Here is a 9929-nt window from a genome sequence, read left to right on the forward strand (position 1 = left end):
GCAATGATAGTTTTTTACCCCTCCCCACCTGCCCTTGAGCAGGGCTTAATTTCTGGCACATCAAGAGTTTCGTTGGGAATTTTGGGCATGATCCAGCAAACTCTTCCCAGGCAGAAGTGCCTCTGACTTCAAAAGAAGAGGTGCAAGGATTTCTTAAAAGAGGCACATATGGACGGCTGGATGGATCAAGGTCTTTCAGAGATTAAACACTTTTAGGTTAAGTACTTACACATGTTCCAGCTTAGTGGAAAGAATAGACACAGGCAACAGTACATGATGATAAATTTATTTTTATTGGATGTTTTTAAGGGTAGTGTCTGCTGAAATATATTGTTAGAACATGGTAAAATGATTCACACTATCAAAAAACATTATTAATTGGTGCTTTGATAAACAATAAACAAACAACAGACACTATAAAGATGAATAAATAAACAAGGGACTCCCTGAATTGAAAGGTTTTTTTAGTATCTCTAGTAGATTCATCTCCTCTGCCTTTCTCTGTTGCCCTTAGGACAGCACCATTTCCTGGAATTCTACAAAAGAATAGTGCATATTTAATTAGCAGCATCAATAAGAACAGGGTATCGAAAAACAAAAAATAATATTACTGCCTTATTGACACTTGAAAAAGGAAGGAACATAAAGCAGTCAAGTGAAAGAAAGAAACCTAAGTTTTTCTCAAACCAGTGCAAGTTAAATACATCCATGAAGACATCCATCACTTTATTGTTTGTTATATATTATGGACCTCATGGTTGGAATACAGGGTTTTTTAGGCCCCTTTTACTGGTTTTAGGTTCACCAAACCAACCACATATACCCATTTTTCTGTAGTTTAAACCAAAACTTTTTTTTCTACAGGGCCCATTGTGGGTTTTTTGCTTGTTTGTTTGCTTATTAAAGGATTTTTTTTGGCTTTTAGAGCATGTAAGAGTGAGGCTGATCCAAATAAGTGCTCTCTATATAGTATTTTTAATATATTTAACATTATTAAAATGATCCTCTCCTTATTTCCTCTTTTTATCAGTTTTTTTTTTTCATTTGTTTTTACCAAAGAAGGAAACAAACAGCATATGTGTTTGAGATTAACTTCTGAAGCCAGGACATTTAAGTGGTTTAAAAAAAACAAAACAAAATTAGTTCATCCATCTCACGGGCTTGAATTAGGAATAATAATGCAGAAAAGGCAGAAGTGTTCAATATGTATGTTTGTTGTTGTTGTTGTGAAAAACAGTGTATTCATATCAAAGGATGGTGATTAAATATTTTCCCCTCCTACAACAACTAAGAATTATGTTGAACAGGAGCTACCAAACCTAAATATTTTTCAAATCCACAATTCCAGATAACTTGTATGCAAAAGTTTTATAAGAGCTGGTGGAAAATTCTTTGAACCATTAATATTGATTTTCAGTTCTTGGAACACCAGGGAAGTTCCAGAGGACTGGGGGAAAGATAAAGTTAGGACCATGTTTAAGTGGGATAAAGAAAAAAGTGGGTCATGTAGGGCCTGTCATCCTGACAGTAGTTCTGGTCAAAATAGCAGAATAGCTGATGTGAGACTTAAGGGTAATATTAATGCCAGTCAGCATGGTTTTATGGAAAATGGGCATGTCAAATTAACTTAAAACAATTGTTGATGAAATTACAAGCTTGGTTTGAAAAGTAAGAGTGTTGATGTAACATACTTAGACATCTATATGCATTTGACTTGGGACTGCATGTCATCTTTATTATTAAACTAAGACAACCCAAAAATCAATATGGCACCCCTTTAATGCACTGAAAGCTGATCTCAAAAATAATCAGAAACAGAGAATTCTAATCAAATATATAAGTTTTTGTTACATTTTTCACAGATCAGTTCTTGGCCTTATCCTATTTTAAATTGTTATCTATGTACTGGAAACATATGAACTAATTACTGATTAAGTTTGCAGATAACAGCAATTGGAAAAGTTTTAAATAAAGAGGCATGTTAGCAATATTCAGTAATCTGGACCATTTCATAAACTGGGCGCAGCTATATGCATTTTCAGGGACTCTGAAAAAGCCATGTGAACTTGTAATGAGAACTCAGTTGAAAGTGAGTTTCTAGCCATATGCTGTGGCAAAACAGCTACTACCATCATTGGATGTTTAAATGGACAGATTGAGTAGGGGCAGGAAAGCTGTTACCTCTGTGTTTGGCACTAATGTGTCAGAACACTCTGTCCAGTCCTGTTGCCCACTGTTCAAAAAGAATTGAAACATTGGAGATGGTTCAGAGAACAGCCACAAGAACCGTCAATGATTGGAATATATGCCTGCCTATGAAAGACTATTTATTTAGGTTGCCAGACAGCTCATCTACATGAGACATTTACTGTGGAGTTGCCTAATTAGCTCCACAGTAAAATGCCACTAGCAACATGTGCTATTAGTATAGAGTAAATGCAATAACTCCACCATAGGCTAGTACTGCCAAACGCAAGTGGTGTCCTACAGTGGAGTTATTTTCTCCGCTGTAACACATGTGTAGATGCAGATGGGGCTGGCTAGGGCATGAAGGTGCTTCAGTGCAGGGGCTGCCTGCTGGCTAGCCCCACACTGAAGCACCCTCATGCCCCAGCCAGCCCCTCCACAACACATTGAGGTGGGTCGGAGCAGCCCCTAGCTGGCAGGCTGACTCCTGGGCCCCCTTGCCAGCCAGGGCTGGTCTGCACCCAGCTCAACATGTAGTGGTACTGGGTGCAGGTGCAAACACGGCACCTGGGAGCAATAAACTGTAGTGCAAACTGTGCCAGAGGTTATTCAGTTGAATTAATAGCATGTGTAGGAACAATTTACCAAGTATTGTGATAGCTTTTGCATTACAGAAAATGTGTAGATGAAGACTGGATATATTTTTTAAAACATGCTCTAGTTCAAACTATTAAAGTTGAATCAGGAATTAATAGAGAGAAGTCCTATATAGTTTGTGGTCTATGGAGGGAGAACCTGATGATCACAATGGCCCATGCTGATCTTAAAAATCTGTCAATTTGTGAATGTATATTTAAATTTAGCTCATTTAGAGCATTTCAGTTCTTAAGCAGAAATCCTACTGGAGTTTTGCTTGGCATACATTATTGAGCCCTATAGACTTTCAGAGTCAATGGTTCCCCACTCGGCCCTCAGGCAAAAGATCTAAGGTTGTTCGTGGCCATAGGAAATGTTGCTTTCTGCCGATACATGTTTCTTCTGGTAGTCAGGGAGACTGCTATACATTACTTTCTAACTGTGGGGATAGTTTAAAATCTCAGCAGATTACTTATGTTGTGGAATTGCTATCACTGGAAGTGTATAAATGCAGATTAAGTAAGAATTTGCCTTGGATGGCTTAGACAAATTACTCTGCTTTATGGAAGGGTGGGGGGTGTTAGACTTGATAATGTGTTGACATGTCTTTCAGATCTGTTTTTCTGTTGTGCTATCATTCTAAATACCTTCAGTCCCAATTTTGCCATCCCCATCGTGATCTGCAGCTGCCAGAAAAGTCTTGGTTTCTGAGGCAGTTAACACTCTGGCTCCAGACTCAAACCTCTGGAGGAAATACCTAGAGGAAAAAACCCTTCGTTGTCATTTCTGAACAATATTGTTCTTTTTATGGTTGTCACATGATCAAGCTGAACATGTTTATTTAAACACATTGTTTGTCCCATGTACCCAAGTGCACTCCAAAAAGAGACTACTTTTTTCTTGGTTGATACTTCCAGCTCTGAGATCTTTAATTGTGCACTTTACCAAGTGCAACCCCAGATAGTGTTGTTTATCTATACCTATTATTGGCTTTAAGCATGGGGTTTTATTCCTTACTCTTTTCTCTTTGAAGGTCAACCTCTACAGGACATTCAAAATCAATTTAAAGGTTTGCCACTTAAGCATGATGTGTCCTTAGATGATAGTTTTGAAAACAAGGAAATGTTGACCTCTTTTTAAACAGCCTTACTAATCAAGGTGATGGAGAAAACTCTTACTTGAGCTCATCTTCCTCAATAAAGCCACTTTGATCATTATCTAGGACCCGGAAGATTTCCTTGAGCTGGCTGCTACTCTTTTTGGACATCCCGCTTATCTGAAAGAATTTTTTGTGACTGAAGGAATCTGGAGCTAAAAATAAAAATAATAAAAACAAGGATCAGTTCAGTTCTTATTCCTGAACAGATTACTTTAATATTTTAATTGCATCTACATTGGTTTCAGTGTCGACAGTAGTGAAGAAAAGGCTGCTCATACAAAAAGATCTAGGCATTATGGTAGTTTAATTAATCTCACAGTACAAAAATTAACTTCTTAAAAAAAAAAAAAATCACACCTGGATAAGATACAAACTCAGCTCTCCAGAAGTATTAAGCAGTCATGAACACATTCATTCAGCCAAACAGAAAACAGGAAATATCCTCTCTCTACTGCATTATCTCTTGGAGCATACCTTCAATATTTTTGAAGAGTTAAGTCCTCTGCCTATTGTACCAGAGGTTAGATATATGTTAATCTGTGATTTTTTTTTTACCTTGGCAGTCCCGCAGGGCAGCAGCAATATCAGAAGGGCTTAGAAAGTCAGTCATACTCATGTTGAACCTGTTCAAAAACAATGCATTGCTGGCTGGTGAAATACAAGCACATACAGAAATAAATACATCCCCTAGCAAAACAGGACTATTTGTATTAAATAACATGACAAGTCATTTTAAGGGAGGTCATTCTAGTTAGTAAGCAGAAAATAGAGATTTCCACAGAAGTGAAAGCCCTTGTATGTTCTTTTTTTTTTAAAAGTACCAATGCAAACAGACAACATATCCTCCTTAAATTAGTGTGCTGAGATACTTAATGTCAGTGATGCTTTTTTAACCTATTACCTGCTTTGAGCATGTCAGATCATTTTGGGATTCTCTTAACAGGTAAAGTAAGCTAATCATCAATCTGTTGCAATGTCTGGCATTTAGCAGTGTAGGATAATTGGGCATGCAGAGAAGAAAAATCCCTCCTAGTATCAAGTCTGAAGAATAAAAAGAAAACTGATAACTAATCTATGTAAACTCGATCTGTGTGTGACAGAGAGTAAACTAAACTTCACAGACTAGCATCTACCATACTTACGGTTGGATCTACTCTGCAGAGGAGATTCTGCTGTCTGATCTCTAGCTGGCTGCTCACCTTTTTTGGTTTTCTCAAGCAGGTGAAGGAAAGGTAGCTGACAAGATACCAGGCAATACAGAAGTACTGGCTCTGGTTTGCCAGCCTGCTTTATAAAGGATTCAAAAGGTGACAATCACCACTACTCAGGTTACTGTTTCATGGATCAAATGCTTGATTTGAGACCTGGCTCACATTTCTTGCCTAACTAATTAACCTTTTCTGTCTATTTATATCCCAAGAGAGTATAGACAAGAACAGCAATATTTTAATAAATTCACACGTATGTAATTAACTGTTCAACTCTGCCAACAAGACATAGCTCGATAAACTCCAAGGATGCCAGAGGGTTTCCCAAGAGCTTTAAAACTGTCCACAGGAAGTAACCCCAGCAGTGAAACCCCTGAGAAGAAAAGCCAGTTTGGTTCCCCTGAGTCTATTGAGCCTTCAGGGTTGTCAGGGCAGTTTGAGATGAAAGATCTGAAGTGACAACGTGTCAGTCAGACAAAGAAAACTTGTCACTAAACAAGGAATGCAAGATATTGTTTGCAGGGATCCTTCTACAGCGAGCTTGATTTTCCAGACCATTTCCTAAATTACAGAGCTATCCCTGGAAAGAGACAGAAAAGAAATCAAAGTCAACAACAACAGTAAAAAGTAGCAACTAGAGTAAATCTAACCAGGTTATCTATCTTCACTTCAAGATAATAGATCATTCAGATAGCCTATCTTGAGTAATCTATATTTAAGTCATTTTAAATAAATGAAATTAATGGTATACTTATTTTACATAGAGCAGATAAGATCTTGTTTAGTATAGAGACAAACATATACATATTATACCAGAAAATATGTTTTTAATGTGATATTAAAATTGCAGTAACATAGTGTTTTGAGTGTATGTGAATGTTCAAGTACATTAGTATTTAAAGAAAACTCTCAAACAGAAAATCAGGATCTATACAATTCAGACTGTAACATTCAATTTATGTGAGTAAGGACTATTGATACACTAAGGGTTTCAGGACAAAAACAGAACTATTTCCTGATGTGTGTCCATGGTAGTGGTACTGGATAATATCTGTATACTGTAAAAATATAAGTAATAGTAGATAAAGGTAATCACTTATGTACTAGAGATGAGTTGTAATAAATCTGGGCCTGGTTCCTCTTTTCACACTGGGGTAACTGTGGATTTACCCTATTAATCTACAAAGTAAGAGGATATCAAACCCTCAAGTTTCTATGTACACAAATTTGGAATAATTAAATATAAAGCATTACCAATGAAAAAGTAGTTCTCATTTCATAGTTTAATTCCCTTTATTGCCACACATTTTGTATGATAAAGGCAACTGTATTCACTAATTAGATACTTAATTTTAACTGCCTCTTTTACATAGGTGATAAAAAGATCAATCTTTTTTAATAGAGATGGCTGGTATAAATTGAGTAACTACTTTTCCCACAAGCTGAATAGATGGCTCAAAATATCTAATAAAATATTATTGGATAGGGATCAATTACACTATTTGTTCAAGAAAGGTCACTTCTAAGGTGGTATAACTCCACTGACTTCAAAGGAGAATACCTCAGCTGATACTGATTCGACAGGATTTGTGCTGATGTTGCTAAATGACAAGCAATCATACTGTGGGCTGAACCTTGCCAACATATTTCTTAGTATGATAATTTAATTGAATTATGTAGTATAATAAATGATAAAAAAAATAAAAGTGAGGTAATACCTGCTGTAAATTGACTGTAACAAGTAAGGATGGGGTTCTTTAATGCTTGAAATTCAACACCAAGACTAAAAGTGATTCTAATCCAAGCTGAAAGATGGGTTACAAAAGCTTAAAAGAGCTGAATTTCAGAATGAAGTTGATGTCACTGTATAAGGATACAGGTGAAAATCTAGAGTTACTGGTATTTATTTATTTATTAATGATACTCTTCATCCAAAGTACAGCTTTCCCTCTGCTATAGTTACAATTAAATCATCAGGGATGAGTGTATCACATAAAGGGATATTTTAATTAAATAAACTACTTCACAATACTTAACTATGTTGCTTTTCCTATTACAAAGCATTTTTTGTCAACGCATTTGCTTATGCTTCAGTATTGTTGTATGTTTATAAACACTGAGCTAAAAAAGGAAGAAAATCCATTAAAATTAAATATGCAGCCAATTTAACAGTACAGAATGTGCACATGATTCTTAAAATAATAATATGTATAACAATGTAACATTGTAATAAGTAGCAATGTAACAAGAACGTGGCTTCAGATCTGTGTATCCTATTGTCTTCAGAACTGCTGGGCTGACATGCTGCTTAATTCCATAAAGCAATTAATGAACTATGAGCTATTTCTTTTTGCATTGCTAAGGATATCTCAAAGTATCATTAGGTTGGGTTTTTTTTAAGAGTTACATACTTACACACCGTATCCTCCACAAGGTTTACTATCTGTACCTATTTAAGCATGGTGCTTTTGAAAAAAAATTAGCAAAAGATGCTTTTTTGGTTTGAGCCTTTCAGAATGAAAGTGAAAGGTGCAATTCAGACAAGTATGGGACATTTCATGTTGTGCGTTTTTTGCCAGGAGTCTTCTAGGTTTAACCATGAAATAAATCTCTTTTCTGTTTAGTCTAACAGAGTATTCAAGAATAGCTAACTAAAATATTTATAGGCTTATTTCCTAATTAAATACCGTTTACTTCTAATAAACTAGACAAGAACTGGCATCACTGTAAAACATTGATATTTGTTAAGCTGCTCCTGTGCTCTTTGGTTTTTGTTTACCATAATTTAAAGAGTTAATTAGCAGTCACAGTGAGTTGAGGATACTAGCTCAAGCAGGTACAAGAAGAAGTTTCAACAGTAGTCTCAGGTGAGACTAGAGAAGAAGTGTTAACCTGAGACCTACTACAACTGTAAATGGATGCTCTCACAGCAGTTCTAAAAACTATGCAATGCCATCTTTCCACTCTGTTAATGTCAGAGCTGGAGATGTTGTATCATCATCCTCAATGTTCTCCCTTTCTCACCAGTGTGGAAGTGACTAGAGTGGGACCTCAACAACCCATGGTTCCTTGTCCTCATTTACACTGCTCTGACAGCATAAAGGCATCTTAAATTGAATATGACTATAATTTACAGTATAAAGAGGCCTAAGTGTAAATGATAACTAAGATCTATCATCAGCTGACTGCATGATATGTCACTGCAAGCTTTCTCCTAGGCATCCACTTTCATTGTAAAAAAAAAAAAAAAGTACCAAATCTCATCCAGGTTGTGTTAAAAAATCCTTTAAATAATTTGGGGTTTGGAAATATAACAGGGGAAGGAAATATAACAGAAGGTTTGGAGCAAATTATTTTATATTTGATTTTTCTGCCCTGTTCCTCATGGTGCTTCACTGAAGAATCAAGAGTCAAATTACAGTGCCAGGAAAGTCAATGGCAAAAATTCCAGTGACCACAAAGGGTTGAGGCCTTCACCCATCTGAACAATTGGATGAGATTTTGGAGTATACAACAGAAGTTGAATTAAATCTGTAGAACTGCAATTTCCAAAATTAAAGATTTAAGATTTAACTCCTGCAATTCTGCTTTAGGGAAAGTGTGTTAGGTACCTTCCCATTCCTGGTAAATCATTTATTTTTCATACTGAAAATATCAGCGAGTAAATACTGTAATGAACTGTATGAGAATTAATTCCTGAAGACTTAGCTATCCAGAATGCTTTTAGCTCAAGTGGTATAAAAATAAGTAGTTAAAAAACCTGAAGGAATATAAGGTGCCATCTCTGAGTCTCTGCTAACATTTGATATGCTATATGATTATCATTAAACACATTGTCTAGTGTCACCAGGACTCAGTAACACTATCTTATGACCCTGACGCTTCACATAATCGCCTAAGATGTTTCTGGTTGCTGTCAGCAGCATAATCAGGTAGAGTGATCTTTGCATCCCTGAATTATTCAGGTTTTTCTCCCTGTATTTTACCAATAATGTTGCCCTTACGTTTAGGTGCTGTTTAAGAACCTGGATACTGCCTTCTTCAATATGTAAAAGTTGCTTCTTACAGGTGATTTAGCATCCTTCACTAAATAGTTGCATCTCACAGTGACCATCAGTGCAGAGAACAGCAGTGTAATAATGCAAATGCCTCTGAGGTGGTTCTAGACTTTTCCTTATCTAGAAACCCATCCTGTTCCCATTTCAATCAATAGCAAAAACCCACTGGCTTCAAAGAGAACAGCTCAGACCTCACATGAGTATAATTTCACTCAAAAAGTACTTGCTTGACAGAGATGGTCATCTAGATAAAGGGTAGATGGGCTAAAGTCCCATAGCAGAGCAAGTTAAGGAACATTTAAGTTGGGGATGGGTATAAGGGTGATTTAAAGTTCTTTGCTGAATCGGGGTCTGTGGTCCTAATCCTGAAAGATCCTGACGTATGTGGACCCCTGTACACATGCAGAGCCCTCTTAACTTGAGTAGGTTTCCATCTGGACTCAGGAGTCTGCTTATGCAGAGTTCCTTGCAAAAAGAGTTAACTGGGGGTAGTCTCTTAAGGCAGAAGGTAAGATCTAATATAGATTTCAGAGTAACTAGCAGGTTTCAGAATGAAAAGAGAAGAAGGATCATCTTTGGGTATGGACATGGGAAAACAATTTTCTGATACTGCAAGATTAAAAGGGACTTGGGCATTGTCATGTGAAAGCTATTCCACTGTAACTGCTTATGTGCTCTCTT

The 9929-nt window shown here is 36.5% G+C and overlaps 1 protein-coding gene across 2 annotated transcripts; it reads right to left on the reverse strand.

The window, feature by feature from the left end:
- Window positions 1-388: 388 nt before the first annotated feature.
- LOC102385055 (parvalbumin, thymic CPV3) lies at window positions 389-5286 on the reverse strand. Of its 2 annotated transcripts, none has more exons than XM_025213121.1 (5): window positions 5182-5286; window positions 4538-4605; window positions 4002-4134; window positions 3471-3580; window positions 389-536 (listed from the first exon to the last, which is right to left on the reverse strand). In XM_025213121.1, the coding sequence occupies exons 2-5, from the start codon at window positions 4596-4598 to the stop codon at window positions 511-513; spliced, it is 330 nt and encodes a 109-aa protein (XP_025068906.1). In that variant the 5' UTR covers window positions 4599-4605; window positions 5182-5286; the 3' UTR covers window positions 389-510. The 2 variants fall into 2 exon arrangements, with proteins under 2 accessions (XP_025068906.1, XP_006031517.1); XM_006031455.3 differs by having other exon boundaries at window positions 5125-5286.
- Window positions 5287-9929: the final 4643 nt, after the last annotated feature.

The sequence above is a fragment of the Alligator sinensis genome, unplaced genomic scaffold, assembly GCF_000455745.1.
Source record: "Alligator sinensis unplaced genomic scaffold, ASM45574v1 scaffold990_1, whole genome shotgun sequence".
In the NCBI taxonomy this organism is placed as follows: domain Eukaryota; kingdom Metazoa; phylum Chordata; order Crocodylia; family Alligatoridae; genus Alligator; species Alligator sinensis.